The following is a 27,235-nucleotide window of genomic DNA, read 5'->3' as shown; positions in this document are numbered from 1 at the left end:
GGTGCTTATGCTTAGAAGTTTGCTTTGCCTAGTATGTTATACTAGAGAGGTTATGTGTCCATGCGTGATCTAGGCCTATCGTTATTAGTATTGCATAGTGTGTACCTACCTGTTACCAGTGGTTACTGGTTGTGACCTATGAATGTTATTTTGTGCTACACGTATTCTAAGTTCTAGAAGTGCTATTTCTGCTAAGTGTTGATTCTGACAGTGGCCCATGTGGCCCTGTCCTGGTGTAAATAATCCTGTGTGAATATTGCCCGTGCCAGTTGGCACAATGTATATTGTGTGATACTATCTGATTTGTTTTGACAATACAAAAGTTATTTTTATATAACCTTGTGTGGAGTTCCTTTTGTGGTGTGCCTAGGATGTTGTTGCTGTTGTGTGCGCGCGCAAATGCTTTACACATCACCTCCGGGATAAGCCTGTTTGCTCGTGCCAAGCTACCAAGGGGGTTAGCAGGGGTTATCTTGGCGTGTGACTCCCTTGCCCTGACTAGAATGGTGGTTTCTGCCTGGCTTTGGCGTAAGCCTTAGCCAACCAGAAATCCCAGTTCTAACACTGTTGGACAGCAGTGAGGATTAGGACTTGTGTTTGCACAGTGCAACAGCGACAACTGGCTACATTACAAAACTCTGCATTCTAGATAGTCACATGTTTGGGATTATTGTTTATGATTTTATTTTTCCTCAAAGAGTGTCATTTTCAAATGGTGTTCCTGCGCTTTATGTTTAGTGGCAGATGAGAGAAAATGACAGGGCGGGACGCCAGTAGAGGGGGAGGTTCCCATAGATATGGAATCCCTTGCTGGGTCCAGTGCCCAATCCTATTCCTGTCCCCAGATGTGTGGGTAGATGGAAGAGAGGGAGTGTGGAGGAGAAATGGCTTGCTCGGGAGGGTGGTTATCCCCTAAGTGTAGCGTGTGTGTCTGGATTCCCCAGTTTGGTAGGATCCAGTGGTGGCAGCTAAAATGTGTCCAGTGCATGAAGTCCCATTCCCAGTTCCCAGAGTATGGTGCCTGGTGCTCAGTAAGAGGAGTACAGGTTAAGAGTCAGGGGCAGTGAGGAACTGTCTCGCCAGTCTGGAGGGGGAGTGTGTGGATGAGTGGTGTGTTGAACTGGAGGAGTTGGTGTGAGTTTTTTTTGTGATAAAAGGAGCTTGCACGGGAGGTGTACCTCTGGTGGTGTGCAGGAGGTCCTGCAGAGGCAGTGGATGAGAAGGTGGACGTCTGGAGGTGTGCTAGATGTCTTGCAGATACATTAGGGAGTGATTCTAAAAGGAGTGGCTTGTGTATCTGATGATCCTGTGTAGAGGAAGAGGTTCATGTGTAGCCCAGCTAGGTCCCAGTAGGATGGTAGGGGTGTAGGGGCTCACGTCCTGTCTCAGAGGCGGAGTGAGTGTGGGACGGTGTGTCCCACGTTGGCCCGAAACCCTGTCTCAGGGCCTGGAGGGTTCCCTAAGGGAGCGCCAGGTCAGGGACCTACGCTGTACTTACAGGTCATTTGAGGAGGATCTTCCTGTGTCCAGAGGACGGGGAGTGTCTGTAACCAGAACTCCGGCGGTCCTGGTGTTGGGCAGTATCACTCCTAGTGGAGGGTGCAGAAGTCCTGGTTCGCTGGGCATTTGACCGTCTAGAGTGCTTGACCATTTGTGGGGCCTCTGGTGGTCGTTCCCCGAGGAGGGGGGAGGCCAGGTTCAGGTTCAGCCTGACCTGGAGGGAAGGGCGTCTGTAATCAGTGTCCTGACCGGTTTTGGCTTCCAGGGGTACCGCTCCAAGGTGGGAGGGTGCAGAACTCTGGAAGGGGGTGCAGAGGGACGGTGTCCTTGCCTCTCACCCCGGTGCAACCTGAGGGTTTAGATCCTAGGTTGGGAGATTAGGAAACTTCTAGGTCAAGAAGGAATCTCTGCCAAAGTAGATCAGTTGAAGAGACTGAGGGGGCTGCCCTTGCTCTGTGATCTGGGGCTCACCTGCAGTTTGTTGTTTCCACTAAGGTAGAGGAAAGGTGACTTTGCTGTGTGCTGTGTCCCCCCACCTTCTTGAAGAGGGACTGTGCTGTGTGCTTTGTACCTCCGAAGTGAAATAGTTTCCAGATCCCAGGTGGTAGACCAGTTGATGGAGAGAGGTCCTGATCTGGTGGGAGAGATGTGTTCTGGTGGGTGCTTCCCTGGGAGGGTGCGGAACCCCAGAAGTAGAGGTAGGGTGGGGCATTCTTGCCCGTGACCTCTGGTCAGCCTGAGGGTATGGTCCCTAGGTTGAAGGATCAGTGGTAGTTGTAGCTACCCAGAGAGGGAGAGTGGGGAATGGCTACTGTGTGCCAGGGGTTACTGCCCCCCACTCTGTGAAGTGGACAGGACCTGTGACATTTGGATGGCCTAGTGCCTGGTCCTGGCCGTGGAGGACTAGAGAGTGCCAGTGGGGTATCCTAGTTGGGCCAGAGAGCTCTTGTTGAGAGAGATCCATGTGTTTTTCAGAGTGGCATAGAACCGGAAGGTGTCCCTGCCGTGCGGGCCCGTGTCCATGTTTTGTCGCCCAAAGCAGGGAAGCCCATCAGTGGAGTGATTGGTCTACCCTGCGTTTCGGCTGGAAGGGGGTTGTGTTGGACCTGACCCTTTTTTTTGGCAGGTTCACCCCGAAGCTTTTTGCTTTTGCCTAGCCTGTTTCTGTGACCTGGTGTTGTTGATTTTAGGTCTCTGCGCACTTTTTCACTGTGATGGTGATTTCTGCCTGGCTTTGGCGTAAGCCTTAGCCAACCAGTAATCCCAGTTCTAACAATTACAAATACCAATATTGTCTCTTTAGATTTTGTTTTGACAAAAGAGCTGGGGATAGATTTACAGAAAGGGGTACAATTAAGTTAAGGGTAGTTTCACACCTCGTTTTAGTGCTGGGTTAATGTGAATATTATTAATTTATTTAAACTGAATGATGTTTTTCTTTTTTGTCAACATTCCAGACTACTTTCTTTGTTCAGCCCTTCCCTTGTTTCTCACTTTTGTATTTTTTCTCTCTCCTAGCAAGTGGATGTTCATTTGTATTTTATCTCTCGATATTATGGTATTGATATTCTTCCCTGTTGTTATTTCGAATTTGATATTCCCAGACTGCACAAGCAAAAGAACACACATGAAAAATAACATAAATCAACAACACAGCAACACAACCAACAGAAAACCAACACACCCATTTCACTTTACAACGTAATAAAACAACCTAAAAACAAAGCACACAAACACTGGAAAACATTACAGTTGCATTTTGTTTTGGCGTTAGTGTGTTAACTTTCTGTTGTTTACTTTTTGTTATGTTTTTATTTTATGTTATGTTTGGTGTTGTGGGGCTAGGAGAATCATCCAAACATCTACACAATCTCATTTACGGTAAACACCCAAAAGGTAGAAAACATTCTTTGAGGACATCTGTAAAGAACTCAAGGCACTTCTTACTAGGACTGGGCGGTGTTTCAAAAAACTCTGCTCCGCAGAGCAGAGTTATTTCCTCACTAACACTCGCCAGTGTTAAGTTGCTGAGCACGAGCAAGTTAAATCCAGTGCTAGACCACCTCCCAGCAAGATTTCTCAACTCGAATGGTCGTAGATGGGCGCTACCCCTCACATTGGGAAAGCTTTCATTCCTGTTGAGGAAGTTGCTGCCAGAAGCATCTCCCTCTTTCACTGCACGTGGTAGCGTTTGCGCTGATTTTACAGGAAGGGGACAAACGCCCAGCGCTAAAAGTCAGTACAAACGGTGCGATGTAATGCACTACGATCTAGATCAGTGGAGTTTTTTTGTAACTTTACAGAGTTCCACGATGCGGAACTCCGCAAACTCTGCCAAGGTCTACTAATTACACCACTACCTGGCCTCTAAAGACACAGATATTCAGACTTGGATTGGTGTTTTCCTTCTGCTTCTTTTTTGTCTGACTTTGAAATAACTTGTTTGTGCCAATTTGATCACTAAGGTTTAGTTGCGTGCTCTGGACAATGTCGTTGTTGAAAAATACATTTGTATGTGTTTTTAGGTTTGCATTTTTTTATTTGGTTAACCTTGTACACAAAATGTAATTCATTTTGTCTAGTTGTCACTAGGCATACTTTCACACTATTTATTTGCACCACTTTTACATGTTGCTGGTTGTGCTCATCACAAATACTTACCTTGAGGAAAGCAATTTGGTTGTGGCTGTACTATAATTAAGTACGACTTCAATAGTCGCCTTAGCAATCAAAGTAACTGATGGGATTTGTATTGATGAGTAAGTGTAGACAAAGGCATAACTGCTCTATTGTAATGACCCTTCTCATCTGATCTTTAAAATTATTTAAGGTTAAGTTTAGAGCACAACACTGAATCAAGATAAGATACAACAAAACAGATATCAGACATATTGTTTATGGCAAGTGTATGAAGAGTTATTATCAGAGTTATTGATGATACACAAGTGACAAGCATAGGTTCAGGATTGCAAGATATTTGTCAGATTTTGAGGGTAGCCACATAAAATAAATTTACATCTAATTAATATTAACGTTATATAGCCAGTGGTATTCCAATCTTGGAAACCTGTCATGGCCCTGGCCTTTCTAGACTATGATGGTCTAGCGCATTCAATGTTCATTAGCGTGACAGTGTCATGAGAGGTTTTCCTTCAATAATCTACACATTTTAAATTAATGGTCCGGGCAAAAACTTGTCAAGTTCCATCTTGAATTCTTTAGTGAAAGTAATGTCTTGGATGTTCTTCAGGTGAAAGTGCTCAGTGCTGAAGTGTTAATCGACCAATACTACGGAGGATCTGTGCCATCAGTTGGATTGGTAGATGCACTGGATAAAATCTCATCACATAATGTCCTGGTGGACTTGAAAAACTACTTCAACCAGCAGTTTCATTTTGATTCTGAGCAATTTGATGAGGCCAAAGCTTTGATTCTCAATGGGATCGAGAGGACATCGGTGAAGCTGAAGGAGAATGATCCCCAGAGCGCGAGATCAGAGCTTGGAAAACTACTGCATATTGTTCAGGTGAGAAGATACCTAAAGAAACATGAGAAATCATGTCACTCTATCACTCTGCATCCGATATTATGGTCTACCTGTCACTCCACAGAAATTCTAGTATGTGTCTCAATCAATCAATCAATCAATCAGTGATCTGATAAAGCATGTCTACTCACCAGTGAGGGTCTGAAGATGCTGCAATTGATATCATGATGAATCTTTACAACCACTACTACCACTACTAGTACTACTACTAATAACAATATTATTATTAACAACAATAATGATAATAATACCGCTACTACCACCACTACTACTACTATTATTAACAATAATAAAACCTAAAAACAATAATGATAATAATAACAACAATGCTACTACTAATAATAATAATAATAACAACAATAATAATAATAATAATAATAATAATAATAATAATAATAATAATAATAATAATAATAATAATAATAATAATAATAATAACAGCGACAACATCACCAACAATGACAAAATGTTGTTATAGACTGGTTGCCATTTTGTAGCTTTGCACCAGTCATTCATTTATCGAGTTCAGAAGGATCTCTGTCTGGGCGCTCAAGGGATTTGAGCCTGGGGCTGCAGGTTGTAATCACTCAGGGCCTTAGTCACAAAAAGTCTCAGTAGTCATGGCGGAGTCTCTGCAGTCGTTGCGGACCCTTCGTAGTTGTAGAGGGATATCCACCATGCAGTTTCACACAGCGAGTCTCTGCCATGACTGCAGAGGTTCGTTTTGAATGGGGCCATTTGCTTTTGTATCTTACCAGCTGTTCCTCTATGTACTATTTTTATTTTTATCATTATTATTAATATTTTGCTATTACTGTTATTTTTGTCATTGCTATTCTTGCTAGAATAATTGTTGCCATTAATATGAATAACTTTATTATTGTTGTGCAGTTTGTGTGCTACTCAGCTTGAAATATTTTGATTGGTTCAGCCAATCAGAATGCCAGCACTAACTACTGTTGTTTGCCTCCATTATAAGTTCAGTGGCAGTATGACACTGGGACAATCAAGACAGGGCATATTTGCCTCTTTGTCTGCCTGTGTAGGGTAAGGTTAGAAGGATGTGTGCTGTTGGGAGTTACCAGCTACTAAACTGCACGTCCCTTCCTTTGTGTCCTCGATATGGCTCATGCCCCTAATTCTGGGGCAGGCAATTAACAGCTGTTATCACCCTCTATAGAGGGTGTTAATAACATTCCCCACGTTAAAGTCCAGACCTGTGGTCAATAACACTTAGGTAACAAAAATGATAAATAATATAGCCTTGGGCCCGCAGTAGTGGGCAATACCAGCCATTAAAGGCCCGCTCCGGCGTTAAAGGCCTGAGCCGAAAGCGAGGGCCTTTAACAAGGAAGCAGGACTTTAATGGCCAATATAGCCCAGCTACGGAGGGCTATAAGGCTATTAGAACATTCTGCCCCTATAGGGCAGAATGTTCTAACAAATAAAACAAAGGCCTTTTGGAGCCCAAGGGGGTTTAAATCCTCTCAGGCTCCGAGAGGCCTTTGTAAAACAACATTGGAATGTTGCACTGTGGCCCTTTACCGGCCCATACAAGCTTGGAGCACTCCATTGTATTCAATGTAGTACTCAACATTCCAATGTTCTAATACTGTTTAGTTCATAATATCAGTAGTGGTAACCAGGGCTTTAAATGGGCCGGGTCTCACAAGTGCTGAGCAGTGCCAGTTTTTTAAAGGGGGCTTCCAAATGGGGCTCTATCAGGCTCTGTTTTGTGCCCTGGCGGATCACTGACAGAACATCGACAGTCAAAATATCAAGTGGACAAAATATCGAGGTAAAAATATCGACTGCAAGAATATCGACTTCCTATCTTCAAACAGGTAAGTACAAAAATATCGACTCCAAAATATCGAGTGTAAAAAATATAGACTGTCAAAATATCAAATTTTTTAAATGTCTTAAAAGTAAATTAAAAGTAATATATTAATAAATTAAATTAATATAAACATATTTAAAATACCTAAATAAACGTAAAATTGAGAAATAATTAATGTACCTAAAATAATATATATATTTTAAATATATTATATATATATATATATATATATATATATATATATATATATATATATACATATTATTTACAAAACATATACAATATTTTTACTGTAAGATAGCGAAAGGGTTAAATTTACTTTAACGACTCCAGTGAGTGCAACAGTAGGTTAAGCATTGGATAGCATAGGGGTAAAAATTACTATTCCCACTCCAGCGAGAGAAACAGTAGGAAAAGCGTTGGATAGCGTAGGGGTAAAAATTACTATTCCCACTCCAGAGAGTGCAACTGTAGGGAAAGCGTTGGATAGCGTAGGGGTAAAAATTACTATTCCCACTCCAGAGAGTGCAACAGTAGGTAAAGTGTTGGAAGCGTAGATGTAAAAATTACTATTCCCACTCCAGAGAGTGCAACAGTAGGGAAAGCGTTGGATAGCGTAGGGGTAAAAATTACTATTCCTACTCCGAAGAGTGCAACAGTAGGGAAAGCGTTGGATCGCATAGGGGTAAAAATTACTATTCCCACTCCAGAGAGTGCAACTGTAGGGAAAGCGTTGGATAGCGTAGGGGTAAAAATTACTATTCCCACTCCAGAGAGTGGAACAGTAGGTAAAGTGTTGGATAGCGTAGGTGTAAAAATTACTATTCCCACTCCAGAGAGTGCAACAGTAGGGAAAGCGTTGGATAGCGTAGGGGTAAAAATTACTATTCCTACTCCGAAGAGTGCAACAGTAGGTTAAGCATTGGATAACGTTGGGGTAAAAATTACTATTCCCACTCCAGTGAGTGCAACAGTAGGGAAAGCGTTGGATAGCGTAGGGGAAAAAATTACTATTCCCACTCCAGAGAGTGCAACTGTAGGTAAAGTGTTGGATAGCGTAGGTGTAAAAATTACTATTCGCACTCCAGAGAGTGCAACAGTAGGGAAAGCGTTGGATAGCGTAGGGGTAAAAATTACTATTCCTACTCCAAAGAGTGCAACAGTAGGGAAAGCGTTGGATAGTGTAGGGATAAAAATTACTATTCCCACTCCAGTGAGTGCAAAAGTAGGGAAAGCGTTGGATAGCGTAGGGGTAAGAATGACTATTCCCACTCCAGTGAGTGCAACAGTAGGGAAAGCGTTGGATAGCGTAGGGGTTAAAATTACTATTCCAACTACAGTGAGTGCAACAGTAGGGAAAGTGTTGGATAGCGTAGGGGTAACAATTACTATTCTCACTCCAGAGAGTGCAACAGTAGGGAAAGCGTTGGGTAGCGTAGAGGTAAAAATTACTATTCCCACTCCAGAGAGTGCAAAAGTAGGGAAAGCGTTGGTTAGCGTAGGGGTAAAAATTACTTTTACCACTCCAGCGAGTGCAACAGTAGGGAAAACATTGGATAGTGTAGGGGTAAAAATTACTATTACCTCTCCAGAGAGTGCAACAGTAGGGAAAGCGTTGGATAGCGTAGGGGTAAAAATTACCATTCCCACTCCAGTGAGTGCAACAGTAGGGAAAGCTTTGGATAGCGTAGGGGTTTAAATTACTATTCCAACTCCAGTGAGTGTAACAGTTGGGTAAACGTTGGATAGCGTAGGGGTAAAAATTACTATTCTCACTCCAGAGAGTGCAACAGTAGGGAAAGCGTTGGATAGCGTAGAGGTAAAAATTACTATTCCCACTCCAGAGAGTGCAAAAGTAGGGAAAGCGTTGGATAGCGTAGGGGTAAAAATTACTTTTACCACTCCAGCGAGTGCAACAGTAGGGAAAATATTGGATAGCGTAGGGGTAAAAATTACTATTACCACTCCAGAGAGTGCAACAGTAGGGAAAGCGTTGGATAGCGTAGGGGTAAAAATTACTTGTCCCACTCCAGTGAGTGCAACAGTAGGGAAAGCTTTTGATAGCGTAGGGGTTTAAATTACTATTCCAACTCCAGTGAGTGTAACAGTAGGGTAAGCGTTGGATAGCGTAGGGATAAAAATTACTATTCCAACTCCAGAGAGTGCAACAGTAGGGAAAACATTGGATAGCGTAGGAGTAAAAATTACTACTCCAACTCCAGAGAGTGCAACAGTAGGGAAAGCGTTGAATAGCGTAGGGGTAAAAATTACTATTCCCACTCCAGTGAGTGCAACAGTAGGGAAAGCTTTGGATAGCGTAGGGGTTAAAATTACTATTCCAACTCCAGTGAGTGTAACAGTAGGGTAAGCGTTGGATAGCGTAGGGGTAAAAATTACTATTCCCACTCCAGAGAGTGGAACAGAAGGGAAAGCGTTGGATAGCGTAGGGGTAAAAATTTCTATTCCCACTCCAGTGATTGCAACAGTAGGGAAAGCGTTGGATAGTGTAGGGGTAAAAGTTACTATTCCAACTCCAGTGAGTGCAACAATAGGGAAAGTGTTGGATAGCGTAGGGGTAAAATTACTTTTCCAACTACAGTGAGTGCAATAGTAGGGCAAGTAAATACTTTTTATTTAAATATAAATAAAATAAATAGTAACACCAGTTACAAATTAACTAAAATATTTTACAATTGTGTTAAATATATTAAATAATCAATTTAAAATATAAATAAAAATTATTTAATAATAAAAATTACCTACTAATACTAATTATTTACCTATTAATAATAAAATAATTAACAATTTTAAAGTATTTTGAAAAATTAACTCAATACATTTTTTATTCAAAAATGTAATTACTTACAATTAAATTACTTCACAAGCTATTCCCCTAAAAACACACGACCCACTACAGAAATCAATTTAATAAAAGTAACATAATTATCAATCAATCATTTACAATAAATTACAAAATATATCTTAATTATTAGAAATTAATAATTAATTTACAATTAATTCTAAATAAATACCAATAATTAAAATAACATATTAAAATAAATATAATGAAATTACTTCCCAGCCTATTCCCCTATAAACCCACAACCCGCTACAGAAAATAAATTACTAAAATTAACATATTGATCAATTAATCAATTACATTGAATTACCAATTATATTTTAATTAATTGCCAATCAATAATTAATTATCAATTAAGTCTAAATAAATACCCACAAATTAAATTACATATTTAATTAATTATAATAAAATTACTTCCCACCCTATTCCCCTATAAACCCACAACCCGCTACAGGAATTTTTTTATAACATTAACATATTTATCAATTAATCAATTAAAATTAATTACCAATTATATTTTAATTAATTGCCAATTTTTAATTAATTAACAAATAATTCTAAATAAATACCAATAAATAAAATAACATATTTAATTAATTATAATTAAATTACTTCCCACCCTATTCCCCTATAAACCCACAACCCGCTAGAGAATTATACTACACAAAAACTAAATATTAATATTAACTTACCTTAAATTTGATATCTTTGTTGTCTCTATTCTGTCTAGTCGATATTATGTCCATTCTATATTTTTTATTCGATATTATTGCTATTCTAGTCGATAATAATTTTTTCTAGTCGATATTTTTGTAGTCTATATTATGTCCAGTCGATATTATGTCTATTCTATATTTTTAACTCGATATTATGTCTTGTCGAAATTAAAAACTCAATATTTTGACTAGTTACCGCCCTGGCTCAGGCGGTCGGTTTTTCCCCAGACTGCAGTGACAGTAGGCACATCGACATGCGCATGCTCACACTGTTAAATACTCACCAGTAGAGAAGTTACGCATGACATCATGCCAAGTTAGCGTTGAAAGGAAAATCCTTTAAAAAGAGCTATTTTCTCTCTCGATATCCCTTCTCTTTTTAAAAACTCAGAAGCAGCAACATTGTTGTGGTGTCACCAGGGCTTTAAGTGGAAGTTTTTCAATTTTATATACACCAAGCCATAGTTGCTGCTTATTTATCTTATGCAACTAACAACCATTGACAAAGCCAATACTTGTTGTAGGTATGATGTTATTTGTTGTATCATATAGCTAGATGCAATGACAGAAACAGCAACATACAAGTCGGGCAGCACACTATGCTATTAACAGATTTTTAGTTTACGTGTTTTTAAGCCACGCACTTAGTTACATTGGCCACGCCCCTTTGAGAGACCCTCCAGTTTTTTCATCCCACTTAAAGCCCTGAAAGTATCTACATTCATACACTAAATAGCCCCATTAGTAGTTTCGAATTAACACGTTGTTTCTCATGATTTGTATTTTTTCTTCCTTTCATGATTAAGTAATAAGCTCGTCTGTATGTTTTTTTCTATGTAATGTTTCCTTCAGGATTTTTACAGTCACAGTAATTACCTGGAATTGGGACACAGGGAACCAAATCCAGGCATAACTTCTCCAAATATTAAAATTGGAAATCTTTCAGGTAAAACGACTTCCCTCCTTGTGAAATAGACACAGCACAGATGTGGTGATAACATTTTTGTAATCCTGTACAGCAGCATCATTTCTCGAGGATCAGCAGTTCCAACCTCTGTCCCTGTACACCCTCCTGAACCCTGACTTTAGTAGCTTAAGGGCGTGGGGTGGAGTGTCACTTCACTGGGCAGTTCTGATGAACATAGCTTTTTCTTTAGAGCTCCTTTTGATCTGATCGAAGTGCTGGTCTACAAACAGAAGCCCATGAATACCAGTGTAAGAAAATAGTATGATTGTTATCTGGGAGGGAGAACAAATGAAACAAGAACGCATGGAAGCAAAGGGAGAAACATAGATGGGTGGAAGGAAGATTGGCTTGAGAGATGTTTGAGTGTTGAGATGGAAGGCAATGTGGATGGATGGATGCAGAGATAGATTAGGGATAGATAGAGATAAGGACTGGAAGCTTGATGAGTGGATGGAGAGTATGGCTGGACAGAGAGCTGGAAGGATGGAGATAAGATCGGATGGAGAGAAGATTGGACGGATCCAGAGAAGGATGAATGTATGAAAAGGAAGATGGATGGATGTATTTAAAAAAGGAATGACACAAATGAATGTATGATGGATGGCAAGAAGGCGGAACTGATTTATGGATGGATGGATGGATAGAGAAAGGAAGGAAGAAAGGAAAAAGAAAGACGGGTGAAGAGAAGGAAGGATAGATGAAAACAAAGATAGCGACAAAGAGGGAGGGATGGAAAGCTTGAAAGAGGACAGAAAGATTAGATAAGGGAGGAAAGATATAAAAAATACAAAGAAGGAGTGAGAGAAGGAAGGGGATCTAATAATTCCCTCATTTTGCCGACCTTGCCCAAACACTGGAGAACCATATAATAACAAAGCTCACCACAATAAAACAATGGCAAACCATAATAACATTACACATATTACTATACGAATCACATTGTCCTGTATTTACAATATCATATTATAATTGGCCTTACAATGCTGAACTGTGTTACACCACCCCAGAGTTAACCATGAAAACATATGTCACCCATAGCAATGCAAACCAAGTTGTGTGATATGCAACCTTGCCATACCATTCCATTAGATACAATGCCATTAAACTTGGCCAATATTTTAATTATGATTGGGAAATTCCTGAGTTTTAAGTCATGAGAACTTACAATAATCTTTGCAATTTCGAACAGTGTAAATTGTTTGTAACATACGAAAAAAAAGTCCCATTAAAAAAACACCTCGAGACTCATTCATGCACCTAATGCCTCCAAAGGAGACACTTTTTGCTCACACAACTATCTCCTGCCGGTATGTCAGGAGATACATTTTTACATGAAAAGCGTGCTTGTTTAATAAACCAAAACATAACAACATGTAATTTCGTTAACGTGCATTGAATTTTGTAAAATTTCATGAGACAAATTGTGATTTCGAACATTCCTTTTCTGATGCAATACTCCCCTTAGTAAAATATCTTGAAATTAAAAAAAGGATGGCTGGAGTGCTACTCAGCTACTGGTAACTACTTGGGGCCGCATTCCAGTCCATTGTTATTTTGTATACCAAGCACCTCAATTTGGACCCAGCCATTTGCAAATCAGTCTTGGCCTGGCTCCAATGGGAACAGTTCAGCCTGAACTGCCAGGCCAGTCTTCACTTAGCCAGAGCACCCGTAACCTAAGACCAGTGTTGCCCTTATTATGGCACATGAGCCGCGTATAGCCTGGGTCCGATGGCACATTGTGCATGAGCCCTACGTATGGGTATAAACGTCCCATTCAGGGCGTCACACTGAAGCATATACAAGTGTGATGGATGGAATTCTTGAATTAATCTCTGTCAGTGATAATAACTCGGGCCACATGCCAGTTAATTGTATTTTGCACACCATGCCACCTCAGTTTGGATCAGCTCTATGCAAATCAGTCTTGATCATGCTCCAATGGCAACAGAGCAGCCCGACCTGCTAGGTTAGAGTCCCCCCCCCCCACTAACACCCCCCACGAGCTGGAGCACAAGCATCCCAAGACCAAACTGAGGTGGCATGGAGTGCAAAATAGAGATGGTTTGGGATGCAGGGCCCAAGTAATTACCAGTGGCTGAGATTGATTCAAGCATTCTATCCATCACTTTTTTGTTCGCTTCAGATGGAATTCTATTCAGCATTAAATCACACCAGACTGAAAAAGTTAGACCATACCAGGTGACTCATACCTTATCATCATACCACTCCACACCACACTTGCTTTACAATACTGTACCACATTACACCATAGCTGAGTGGGTCATCTCAGACCATACCATCATCACTACCTAGCCCTATAATACCATATGTATATAGGAAATAAATGGCCTTATTTCTCGAGAGTTCTGCCTGTTTTTCCAAGTCTTAGAGGTCTATTGCATTTACAGGCCAAAGACAGGGTGTACAATATCAATGTTGATTTAGGGGAGGCTGCATAGTAAAGAATCTCAGATATTTGCAGCAAAACACTAAGGGGCATATTACCAACAACTAGCGATAATTATCGCTAGGTTGGCTTAGCGGCAATATTTTTATCGCTGAGCTGCGGCGATTTTTATCGCTTAGGAGCCTAAGCGATAAAAATCGTCCCAAATGCATGAATATCGCTGAAAAGTCTGCAATATTCATGCATTACCGAGCAAATGCTCTTAGCCATGTTAACCACCTACCATTGGATAACATGGCTAAGAACTGCTCAGGGGCAGGTGTTAGCTTTTGGAGATATTCGCGCTTAGCACGAATATCTCCAAAAGTTGGTAATAGGAGATAGCGATGTTAGCGACTGTTTCCAGTCGCTAACATCTTGGCCCGCCCACTTTGCATGTCATTAGTGATAAATATCACTGACATGCAAAGTGGGGCCCAAGATGATCGCTATCTCCTACTAGCTGTCGCTAACTGGTGTTAGCGACAGCTAGGTAATAGGGAGATAATTTTATCTCCGCTTTCTTGGCTTTTAAAGCCAAAAAAGCGGAGATAAACCCCCATGATAATATGCCCCTCAGTTCTTGTAGAGGAGTTTTCTGATTTTAAGACTTAACTATCTGTGTGGATTTACATGTAATTTGACTTTTTTTCTATGATATTCTTCCAGGTCCTACACAAAGAACATGTGTTAACTGTGATGAATCATGTGAGAACAACATACCGTCTCAAATCTTGGAGAACAACATCCTCACGACAGGTTACTTCATGGCTTATCCATATATTCCATTTATCTTTACATCTCGAAAGCCAAAGGGTAAGTTGGTCTTCATACTTGACATGCCTCAGAAATGAGATTTGAGTGCATGTGTGCATGTGTAAGGAAGGAATTGCCATCAAAAACAACAAGTAAATGGCAAAGCCAAAAGGTTTGGCATTTGTACTGCATGGTCTTGCCTTTGTCACTGCTTGTTTTGGTACCGGGGAGAAAAAAATTACAAAAGCATATGAAAAATGAATGTAATAGAATCCAAGCCTCCCTTTGTTTAGATGGTTTGTGGGTGCCCTCTCGCCAGTGCTACCTGCGCTACTGAGCAGCTGACAGACTGTAAAATAGTCCCCCATGCTTTGAAATGGAGACTCAAGAAGTCAAGTCAAGTCAAGTCAAGAGATTTATATAGCGCGCTACATACCCATAGGGTCTCAAGGCGCTAGAGGAAGCGTGGGGAAATTACTTCTCAAATATCCAAGTTTTAAGTTGTTTTCTGAATGCTAGGTGGTTCTGAGTAAGGCGAAGGTGAGTGGGAAGTGAGTTCCAGGTTTTAGCTGCCAAGTAGGAGAAGGATCTACCTCCCATGGTGGTTTTGTTGATGCGAGGTACAGTGGCAAGGGCTAGGTTGGAGGATCGCAGCTGACGGGAGGGGGTGTAGAAGGACAATCGTGTGTTGAGGCATTCGGGTCCAAGTTCGTAAAGTGCTTTGTGTGCGTGGGTTAGGAGGCGGAAAGTAATACTCTTATTTACGGGGAGCCAGTGGAGATTTTTCAGGTGACCAGAGATGTGTTCTTTACGTGGGATGTCTAGTATGAGCCTGGCTGAAGCAATCTGGATGCGTTGTAGTTTTTTCTGGAGTTTTGCGGTGGTACCGGCGTATAGTGTGTTTCCGTAGTCCAGGCGGCTCGTGACCAGTGCGTGGGTGACCGTTTTTCTAGTATCGGTGGGGATCCAGCGAAATGTTTTTTTGAGCATGCGAAGAATGTTGAAGCAAGATGATGAAACGGCGTTGACTTGTCTGGTCATCGAGAGTGAGGAGTCCAGGATGACGCCCAGGTTCCGTGCGTGGTCCGTCGGGATGGGTGCTTTTCCAAGGGCTTCTGGCCACCAGGAGTCATCCCAGGCGGAGGGGGAGGTGCCTAAGATGAGGACTTCTGTTTTGTCTGAGTTCAGTTTCAGACGGCTGTGTTTCATCCACTCGGCTACTTCTTTCATTCCTTCGTGTAAGTTGGTTTTGGCGGTGGTAGGGTCTTTGGTGAGTGATAGGATCAGTTGGGTGTCATCCGTGTAGGAGATGATGTTGAGATTGTGTTGGCGAGCGATGGCCGCAAGGGGGCTCATGTATACGTTGAAGAGGGTGGGGCTGAGTGACGATCCTTGTGGCACGCCGCAGATGACTGCAGAGGCCTCTGACTTGAATGGTGGGAGGCGGACTCTCTGTGTTCTTCCGGTGAGGAACGAGGAGATCCATTCCAGTGCTTTTCCTTGGATTCCTACGTCTCTGAGGCGCTGTAGAAGGGTGCTATGACAGACTGTGTCGAAGGCAGCGGAGAGGTCGAGGAGGATGAGGGCGACTGTGTCTCCATTGTCCAGTAGAGTTCGAATGTCGTCTGTTGCTGCGATGAGGGCGGTTTCAGTGCTGTGTTTGGCTCGGAAGCCGGACTGTGAGGAGTCAAGGGATTTGTTGGCTTCGAGGAAGGCGGCGAGCTGGTTGTTGACAGCTTTCTCAATGACTTTGGCCGGGAATGGAAGAAGCGAGATGGGGCAGTAGTTTTTGAGTTCGGTGGGGTCAGCTGTGGGTTTTTTCAGAAGGGCGCTGAGTTCTGCGTGTTTCCAGCTTTCCGGGAAGGTGGCGGAGTTGAGGGAGCAGTTGATGACATCTCGGAGGTGTGGTGCTATGATGGAGTTTGCTTTGTTGAAGATGTGGTGAGGGCATGGGTCAGTTGGGGATCCTGAGTGGATGGAGTTCATCAGGCGGATGGTGTCCTCAGTGGAGATTGGGATCCAGTCGTTAAGGATGTTCAAGGGGGATGAAGGTCCTGCGGAAGGTTGGGTGGGTTGGTCTTCGGGTCGGTTGTTGAAGCTGTTGTGGATGTCTGCGATTTTGTTGTGAAAGAAGGAAGCTAGGGAGTCGCAGAGGGCTTGGGAGGGGGTGATGTCGTTGGAGTTGGCTGATGGGTTGGTAAATTCTTTGACGATGTTGAATAATTCCTTGCTGTTGTGGGCGTTGTTATCTAGACGGTCTTTGAGTGCGGCTTTCTTGGCAGACCGGATCAGTTGGTGGTGTATGAGGGTGGCGTTTTTGAAGGCGTCCCTGGTGCTGGTGTTTGGGTCTTTTTTCCAGGCCTTCTCGAGGGAGCGACAGAGTTTCTTCGATTTCTTAAGGTCATCGTTGAACCAGGAGGCGTTTTTGCTGCCTAGTTTGCTTTGGTGTTTTTTCAGCGGTGCTAGGATGTCGGCGCTGTTGGATAGCCATTGGGTGAGGTTGATGGCTGCTTGGTCGGGGTTTGAGGAGTGGGCGGGGGAGTGTTGAAGAAGCGATGAGGAGATCTGGTCGATGGTGATTTTGTTCCAGTTTCTTCGCAGAGTAGGTTGAGGATGGTTGTGAGTTGTGGTCTTATTGTAGATAAAGTGTACGCAGCTGTGGTCCGTCCAATGGAGAGTTGTGGTGTGACTGAAGGAGACATGTTTGCTGGAGGTGAAGATAGGGTCGAGTGTGTGACCTGCGATGTGGGTGGGCGTAGAGACAAGTTGTTTGAGTCCGAGGTCGGCGAGATTGTCCAGAAGGGTGGTGGCGCTGCTGTCATTGCTCTTTTCCAGGTGAAAATTGAGGTCTCCCAATAGAATGTAGTCCTTGGAGGGGAAGGCGTGTGGGGTGATAAAGTCAGTGATGTCGTCACTGAATTGTGCACGGGGTCCTGAAGGTCGGTAGAGGAGGGTGCCTCTGAGTGTGGTCTTGGGGTCGGTGTGGATCTGGAAGTGGAGGTGTTCGGCGCTGGCAAGGTTGACGTCTGAGCTGGTTGAGATGCGGATGGAGTTCTTATGGACGATAGCGATTCCTCCTCCTGTTTGCTTGATGCGGTCCTTACGGATGATCTTGTATCCTTCTGGGATAGCAATGGTGATGTCTGGGGCTGAAGAGGCATTCATCCATGTTTCTGTTAGGAAGGCGACGTCCGGTGAGATGGTGTCTAGTAGATTCCAGAGGTTGATGGCGTGCCTGTGGACCGAGCGGGTGTTGAGCAGGATGCATTGTAGGTGGTTGGTGTCAGATATCTGGTTGGTGTTAGTGGATGATGAGTTTTTCTTGGTGCCGTCGAACTTGCAGGTGTAGCATGTGAAGGGTCCATGGGTGTGTCCAGGAGCGGCTTGGGCGCAGTTGGAGAGTCGGCCGGGGTTAAGGGCTAGGAGGGTGGCGACGTCTTATGTAATGCGGGAGGGCTGGGCATTGCGTGGACCAGGGGGTCTGGCACTGGGCGCGGTCCAGGCGCGGACGGGCGCAGACGGGCTTACCTTTGGAGCACCTTCGGCGCGGGTTGGGCGCGATCACACCAGAACAGCCAATAGGAGGCAGTGACACCTAAATAGTCCTACGTTCTGTTACAAGATGTGGCTGACAATGCCACAAGCCAAGGCACCAAGACCAAATAAGGCAATGGCTGAATTAGGCTTACTCGGACCCCTTTAAATGCAGAAAACCTTACAAAAAGTAAGCATTTGCATTTCCTAGGGAAAGTGGCAGAGGCACCAGGAGCGGCTCTCAGCCCAAACCATGGCCTGTAGGGTCTCCAGCCCACAGGGGAAATGCCCAGTAATATAAAAGGCCTGTCTGGCCTGAGAACCGCATGGAAACATAAACTTTCAGTGGTATGGAAGGAATGTTCCCAGGAGAATAACCTTCACTGCATGAAGAGCTATTGTACATCAACAGGTTTCAAACAGTATGGCACCAGCGTCTCACAGAAGACACTAGGGGGCATATTATCAAGGGTGGCGATAGGAAATTATCGCTGCTTTAGCGGCCGTTTTCGTCCGCTAAGCGGCGATAATTCCATCACCCTATTAGCAAGCTGTCGCTAACAGCAGTTAGCGACAGCTTGTAGGCGATAGCGAGCCGTTTTGGGCCCGCTTTGCATGTCAGCGATATTTATCGCTAATGACATGCAAAGTGGGTGTTTCCAACGTGTTAGCGACTAAAAACAGTCGCTAACCTCGCTATCGCCTATTACCAACACAGGCGTAGCGTTGGAAATATTCGCGCTAAGCGCGAATATCTCCAAAAACTAACGCCTGCTCAGACCAGTTCTTATGCTTTGGAAGAACAATGGTTCAGGGTAGGCCTCAAGGGGTCCTTGGTAGAAAAAAGAACAGGGAGCGAATACTTAATAAATCGCTAGGGAGCAGAGGTAGTAGGTACAAGTAGGAGTATTTTATTTTACTCTTTTCTCAAGGATATACATAAATAGTCATACTCTTTTTCAGGTGCTCAAGTGAATAGTGTGGTGCAGGAAGTGACATAAGTGAACAAAGTGAACGGACTGTCACACAACAACAACAAGGATAAAAACACAACAATTATATACAAATAGAACTAGTGAAATTCCTTGGGTAGGTCGACGGCGTTTCGATCTATATAGTTTTTAGATCTTCATCAGGACAGATGAGCCTCCTGAAACTATAAGAATTTCAATTATAATCTGTTTCTGACATGTATGTTTGCATACCTACATGTGTGCCTTTTTTTTGTTACAAAAGATTTTTTGTGCTCCCTTCCTTAATAAAAGTATATATACACACACACATATGCACGTGTTCAATAATCACATGTGCATTTCAGTGTGAAGGTATGATTCAAGATGCCAGGAGGAAGTATACAATTGACCTCACCCTGGTATGTGGCGCTTATTGTCAAGGATCATTGTTTAAGCGCATGCATTATTTTGCCCAGTTAATTTCAACAAAAATTAATTAAAATGGTCTTTACCTTGCCTGTGCTTGTGTAGGCAAGGAAGATTGTTTGGTGGTGCAGCTGATTAACTGCCGTGGTTCCCAATGGGAGCTGCAGATAATAAAATCATAGAGAATGGGATAATCTAGTTAGCATTCTTTACATGTTTGAGGAATCCCTGTTTTAGGTTGATACGGTAAGTAAAGATAGGGCCAGTAAGCGAAGTAAGGGGCCAGAGAGACTTGGACTTACATTATGTTGTATTTAGAAGGTCTTCTAATAGTAGAAAAACATGTGGCGCTCAGTCACTGCTGCTGGGACGAGGGTCCTACATGAGCTTGTACAGTGGATAAAGGACACTTAGTTATGATCTGCAGATTGTTAATGCTAGGGCTCTATGGGGCTAAGTTTAATGAAGGTACTTACTTAAGGAATTTTTCAAAAAGGAATCCGATTTAATTCGAAAGGGTCCTTTTAGCGCGTTCTTTGCTGTTGATTTCAAAACAACGAGATGCCTGAAACTATAAAAACCAACTGGTAAAATACGTGGCTCGAGGTAATAGGTTTTAAAACGCCAACGTATTACCCGTGATTGGAGGTCGCTTACCTAATTCAAGCAGGATTTCAGCAGGAGAAGGGGGGTCCGAGTGCCGCTTCCGAGGTTGCTCACAGCTTGTGAGCGCTCGGCCGCCATTAATAGCGTGCAGGGATTCGTGCGTGCGCAACCGCGGTAGTGTTCCAAGCGGAGCATGCGCTTTAGAGATTAAACGCGAGCATGCGCCGGGAGTTAGTTTGAATCATCAGTGAGTAGCCTGCGCAATGGGAATGGTATGGGATACCAGGGAGCATGCGTGAATTGAATACTGTGACCAATGTACCGGGATACTGAATAAAGTATATGCCCTAATTACTTATTCCATTGGAATACGAAGGGGATTTTAATTAAAGGATGCTGGATTAAATGGGAGGGGATGTTCAATTAATTATGAAGCGTCCACTAACAATAATCAGGAAAGGGAGTTTGATGGGGTACTCTCTAATGTGATACACTTTCCACAGTATTAATTAGATAATACTCAGTACATGATTAGGAACAAACATTTCACTCTCTAATGTGATACACTTTCCACAGTATTAATTAGATAATACTCAGTACATGATTAGGAACAAACATTTCCCTCATGGATGAGTGAAATGTTTGTTCCTAATCATGTACTGAGTATTATCTAATTAATACTGTGGAAAGTGTATCACATTAGAGAGTACCTCATCAAACTCCCTTTCCTGATTATTGTTAGTGGACGCTTCATAATTAATTGAACATCCCCTCCCATTTAATCCAGCATCCTATTCCAATGGAATAAGTAATTAGGGCATATACTTTATTCAGTATCCCGGTACATTGGTCACAGTATTCAATTCACGCATGCTCCCTGGTATCCCATACCATTCCCATTGCGCAGGCTACTCACTGATGATTCAAACTAACTCCCGGCGCATGCTCGCGTTTAATCTCTAAAGCGCATGCTCCGCTTGGAACACTACCGCGGTTGCGCACGCACGAATCCCTGCACGCTATTAATGGCGGCCGAGCGCTCACAAGCTGTGAGCAACCTCGGAAGCGGCACTCGGACCCCCCTTCTCCTGCTGAAATCCTGCTTGAATTAGGTAAGCGACCTCCAATCACGGGTAATACGTTGGCGTTTTAAAACCTATTACCTCGAGCCACGTATTTTACCAGTTGGTTTTTATAGTTTCAGGCATCTCGTTGTTTTGAAATCAACAGCAAAGAACGCGCTAAAAGGACCCTTTCGAATTAAATCGGATTCCTTTTTGAAAAATTCCTTAAGTAAGTACCTTCATTAAACTTAGCCCCATAGAGCCCTAGCATTAACAATCTGCAGATCATAACTAAGTGTCCTTTATCCACTGTACAAGCTCATGTAGGACCCTCGTCCCAGCAGCAGTGACTGAGCGCCACATGTTTTTCTACTATTAGAAGACCTTCTAAATACAACATAATGTAAGTCCAAGTCTCTCTGGCCCCTTACTTCGCTTACTGGCCCTATCTTTACTTACCGTATCAACCTAAAACAGGGATTCCTCAAACATGTAAAGAATGCTAACTAGATTATCCCATTCTCTATGATTTTATTATCTGCAGCTCCCATTGGGAACCACGGCAGTTAATCAGCTGCACCACCAAACAATCTTCCTTGCCTACACAAGCAAAGGCAAGGTAAAGACCATTTTAATTAATTTTTGTTGAAATTAACTGGGCAAAATAATGCATGCGCTTAAACAATGATCCTTGACAATAAGCGCCACATACCAGGGTGAGGTCAATTGTATACTTCCTCCTGGCATCTTGAATCATACCTTCACACTGAAATGCACATGTGATTATTGAACACGTGCATATGTGTGTGTGTATATATACTTTTATTAAGGAAGGGAGCACAAAAAATCTTTTGTAACAAAAAAAAGGCACACATGTAGGTATGCAAACATACATGTCAGAAACAGATTATAATTGAAATTCTTATAGTTTCAGGAGGCTCATCTGTCCTGATGAAGATCTAAAAACTATATAGATCGAAACGCCGTCGACCTACCCAAGGAATTTCACTAGTTCTATTTGTATATAATTGTTGTGTTTTTATCCTTGTTGTTGTTGTGTGACAGTCCGTTCACTTTGTTCACTTATGTCACTTCCTGCACCACACTATTCACTTGAGCACCTGAAAAAGAGTATGACTATTTATGTATATCCTTGAGAAAAGAGTAAAATAAAATACTCCTACTTGTACCTACTACCTCTGCTCCCTAGCGATTTATTAAGTATTCGCTCCCTGTTCTTTTTTCTACCAAGGACCCCTTGAGGCCTACCCTGAACCATTGTTCTTCCAAAGCATCTTGTTACCCCAGGTTCTACTGTATGGGGTCCCCTTGTTTCTAACAAACAAACAGACCAGTTCTTAGCCATTATATCCAATGGGAGGTGGATATAATGGCTAAGACCCTGCTGGCAATAATGCGTGAATATCGCAGTATTCTCAGCGATATTCACGGATTTTGCCGCTATCGCCGGGAATTTTATCGCTTTTGAGATAAATGTTGCTAATAGCACATTATCTCAGCGATAAAATCCGGTGATGCCCAGCGATAAAAAGATTGCCGCTAAGCCGACATAGCGATAAATATCGCTATTTGTTGATAATATGCCCCTGTATTGTGTGAAAGAAACCCCCCTCAGCACAACCTTCAGTTGTCTCAGATTGCATGAAAATGCGTATTGGCACACCTAAGAGGTCTAGCAGAATAACAGACCAAAAGCCCTCACAGGATAATGTATTAGAGACATATTTTTTTGTAAAATCAAAAGGTCTTGGCTAACACTAGACCTAAAAATGCTCTCAATAAAACAATCTTCAATGCATTAGAGAATCTGTGACATGCCAGAAATTCTTACTATAGATCAGTGCATTACAAACTCTGTCTACACACAGCTTTAAACATCTTTTATGTGTAGGGCATCTGATAAGAGATGTTAAGGGGAATAAACATCTCAGTACACAATATATATCTTTTTTAAAGCCCTGTCCATTAGAGAAAATCATGTAGTGTACAACAGTCCAACATTTATAAGGTAGCACAAAGCTATAAGTGGGTTGAAAAGGTGCGGGTGTCTCTAAAAGGTCTTCAAGGCCAAAGAAATGTAAGTATGAATACTTTCCAGTAGCCGTGGCCGATGCAATTAAAGGGGTTTCTTAAAACATGTAACTTGAGGTCTTGTGCTTTAGAAAATGTGCCACCTGACTAGTATTTGAGTGCCTCTCAGTCATTGTATCCAGACACATCAAGCAATAACAGACATGTGCCTAAAACAAGTCAGACCTATTGGCTCTGCCAGTACATGTTAGAAGTATTGGATACGTGAGTAACAATGATGTTGTGAAAAAAATAGAACTGAAAATGATTGAATTCCGAAAATAAGAGACAGTGATTTTAACGTTACTGAGATCTGTGGAATAGGTAGTGGCCTTCAGAGTGTCTCAATCACTTATCTTCTCCCCTTCACATAACTTTCCTCTGCAAGCCTCGCGTTGACACAATTACACCATTTTCTCATCACATCTTTCTGATAACTTCTATCTGCTTACTTCACAACAATCGATTTCCTCTTCCACACCTTCTTTTCATTTGTCCTTCCGCATGTACTTCCTTGCATCTCCTTTACTTCGCCACCTTCCATTCACACACATCGAACCTCTTCACCTGTAGACAGTTTATATTCTTTACCTTTCACTCTGTCAGCTTTCTACCTTCTTCACAGATTTTTTCATATAATCACAATCACACCCGCACTCCCATTCACCCCCGGATAAAGAGAAGTTTGGATGAAGAGAAGGATGAAGGAATCTACACAAAAGATAGAGTGATAGATGGAAAGAAAGTAGGAAAGATGGATGGATGGTAGAAAGGATGGATGGATGATGAATGAAACAGGAGGGAAGGTAAAAGAAGAGGATGGGGAGAAGGAAGGATGGATAATAAGAAACAGCAAAACATACAAGATGATGGACGGAATGTTGCACAATGGCAAAACATTCACCCCCAGTCACAGATCTGGGTTTAATCCATTGTTATTTTGCTCACCAAGCCACCCCAGTTCAGACGTGGCCATATGCAAATCAGTCTTGACCCTGTGCCTCATGGGAACAGTCCAGACCGAACTGCCAAGCCATGCCTTCCCCGGACCGGAATCAAGCATCCTATGATCGGTTTCTGGCTATCAGCCGTCTTCAGCCAGGATAGCTTGACTCCAGTGGCGTAGTGAGCAAGGGACCCACGTCTGGGCATACCCTTCCCACATAGGGTGAACAGCAAAACACACAAGATGATGGACGGAATGTTGCACAATGGCAAAACATTCACCCCCAGTCACAGATCTGGGTTTAATCCATCGTTATTTTGCTCACCAAGCCACCCCAGTTCAGACATGGCCATATGCAAATCAGTCTTGACCCTGTGCCTCATGGGAACAGTCCAGACCGAACTGCCAAGCCATGTCTTCCCTGGACCGGAATCAAGCATCCTATGATCGGTTTCTGGCTATCAGCCGTCTTCAGCCAGGATAGCTTGACTCCAGTGGCATAGTGAGCAAGGGACCCACGTCTGGACATACATGACATTGTTCTGCATTCTGTCCATCAACTGTTGTTTTTGCATTTGTCACCCCGAGTGGGAAGGGTATGCTCAGACCTGAGTCCCGTGCTCTCTACACCACTGGAGTCAAGCTATCCTGGCTGATGACGGCTGATAGCCAGAAACCGGTCCTAGGATGCTTGATTCGGGTCCAGGGAAGACATTGCTTGGCAGTTCGGGCTGGACTGTTCCCATGAGGCACAGGGTCAAGGCTGATTTGCATATGGCCATGTCTGAACTGGGGTGGTGTGGAGTGCAAAAAAACGATAGATTTAGGCCCAGATCTCTGTACTGGGGTGAATGTATGACATTGTTCTGCATTCTGTCAATCAACTGTTGTTTTTGCGCATGGATAATAAGAAAGACAGATGGAGAGGAGGATGTATGGATGGATGGAAAAGGCAGAGCGATGAATGGATGGAAAAAGTACAGAAAATATTGAGGCAAGGAAGGACAAAAGACAGAATGAAGGATAGAGATAAGAAGGGAAGGAAAAAGGAATTTCTGAATTCGCTCTGGCAAAAATAACTGCTGGGTTCTCTTGCCTCACCCTCTTGCTACAAGCTATTTAGGACACGGTTGAAAGCAGGCACGGCTGGTATAGGTAGCATCGGTTATGTGGTGGGGCGGGGGCTGGGGAGAAGGTGACATACAAAGGGATAGGGAGAATAAATAAAACCATTTACCTTGTTCTCGCTGCACAAGATAAGTGGCTTTACTTAACAAGTTGGACGCTCATTACGCTCGTCATAACGGTCTGTACGCTCGCACGTGGGGCTAATTCCCCCGCTGCGCTGAACGTTCCATGAAAACGGGTGTGGCCGTGACGAGCTCAGCTCGTCATGAGCACACGGCCACCGTGGCTCACCATGGCCCACCGTAGCTCATGACGAGCTGAGCTCGTCACGAGCACCGGGGTTCTGTGTGCGCCCCCAGCACAGCGGGGGAATTAGCCCCGCGGCCAACAGGTTAAAAGTTCAAAGTGGGCACAGTTTTTTTGTATGGCTACTCCCTTCAGTCAAATCCAGAAAAAACGCATGGAAAAAAAAATGTAACCATAGCAGTGCTTTGCGACCCCTAGATGGTTTCATTAATTAATAATGAAAGGAGGGATCCAGTGGGCCTACCACGGGGGAAATCCGATAGTGGGAATGAAACATCCAACTCCTGTAACATGCGCTTACGAAAAGTTGTCGAAATACCCCACTCATTCTCATGTCTGGGAGCACAGACTTCAGGTGAAAGCTGCAGTGTGGAGTAACGTGACCCCGAGCATTCAGACCATGTGCGCTCACAGAAAAAACACACAATGGCAAACTGAATTTGTCTGGTTTAATGTTGAAACAGAAGCATGCGCAAGCTCCTATTTGTGCATACCTTTACTTGTACACATTATTACCATATTAAATCCACACCCCGTGAAGTGCCTCTGAATCTTTGGTTCGCATTGAAATGTCATCAGGACGATTTTGAATCTCTGTGTAATCTCTGATCTTGCTGCTGCTGAGAGTTCAAGGTCCTCCTCCACCCACATACTCCCAGAGGTGAGCCATATGTATCTGTCTGCTCACTCTGTTCCTTTTTGCCTGCTTGACTTGTCTACTATTTTATCGTATTCTGTCTGTGCTGTTGTATTACACTGTTGTATTCTGTTACTGCTGTTGTATAACACTGTTGTAGTCTGTTTTTCTGCTACTGTACCTCATTTTGTATTTCGTTTTCTGCCTGTTTTTCTCCTGTAGCCCTTCCTAGAATTTCAGCCTTCTCCTCTCCCACCCCCCTCGCTCACCCAATCGCTACCGCCTCCCAGCTGCTCCTCCCTCCCACCTCCCCTTCTTATGGTGGCCGCTGTGTAGCCGCACGCAGCGGGCACACTGCTGGCACGCAAAAGGCAAGCCCGTCCGAGCCTAACCCCTGGCCCCGCGAGTGCCACAACACCCATCACTACTATAAAGTCAGCCTCTTCCATGCACTCAACACCGGCCATTCATCTACCTGCTTCCAGGACACCCTGAAGCACATCCACGGACCCTTCACATACCAAAACTGCGGCTTTACCAACCTGCGTACACCAGCATGACCTGCCCCTCTCAATAGGGCAGGTCTCAACCATCTCAGATACATACTACTCAACACCTGCTCTGTCCACAGGCATGCCGTTGAACTCTGGGACCTACTCGACTCATCCTCCCTGGACGTCGCCTTCTTGATGGAGACCTGGATAAGCACCTCATCGGCACCCGACGTTGCCATAGCCATCCCTGATGGCTACAAGATCACCCGCAGGGACCGCACCACCAAACCTGGAGGAGGAATTGCCATTGTCCACAAGAACACCCTCAGAATATCGACCAGCACCAAAGACAGGCTCAGCTCTGTCTAGAGATGCTCGTACCGCCTGGCTTCTCCCTCATCACTAAAGACAGGAT

General features: G+C 43.2%; 1 protein-coding gene across 1 annotated transcript in view; it reads left to right on the top strand.

Moving 5' to 3' along the window:
- Positions 1 to 27,235, top strand: part of LOC147748339 (von Willebrand factor A domain-containing protein 7-like) — a 434,333-nt gene that overhangs the window by 49,141 nt on the left and 357,957 nt on the right. The window contains exons 2-4 of the mRNA XM_086936415.1: positions 4,751 to 5,026; positions 11,316 to 11,409; positions 14,549 to 14,695. Of these exons, the coding sequence (XP_086792541.1) occupies positions 4,751 to 5,026; positions 11,316 to 11,409; positions 14,549 to 14,695 (517 nt within the window). The remainder of the gene's footprint in view (positions 1 to 4,750; positions 5,027 to 11,315; positions 11,410 to 14,548; positions 14,696 to 27,235) is intronic.

This window comes from Lissotriton vulgaris, chromosome 1_1 (genome assembly GCF_964263255.1).
Source record: "Lissotriton vulgaris chromosome 1_1, aLisVul1.2, whole genome shotgun sequence".
Taxonomy (NCBI): Eukaryota; Metazoa; Chordata; class Amphibia; order Caudata; family Salamandridae; genus Lissotriton; species Lissotriton vulgaris.
Note: the sequence above shows the minus strand (reverse complement) of the source record. Positions and strands in the feature narration are given on the sequence as shown.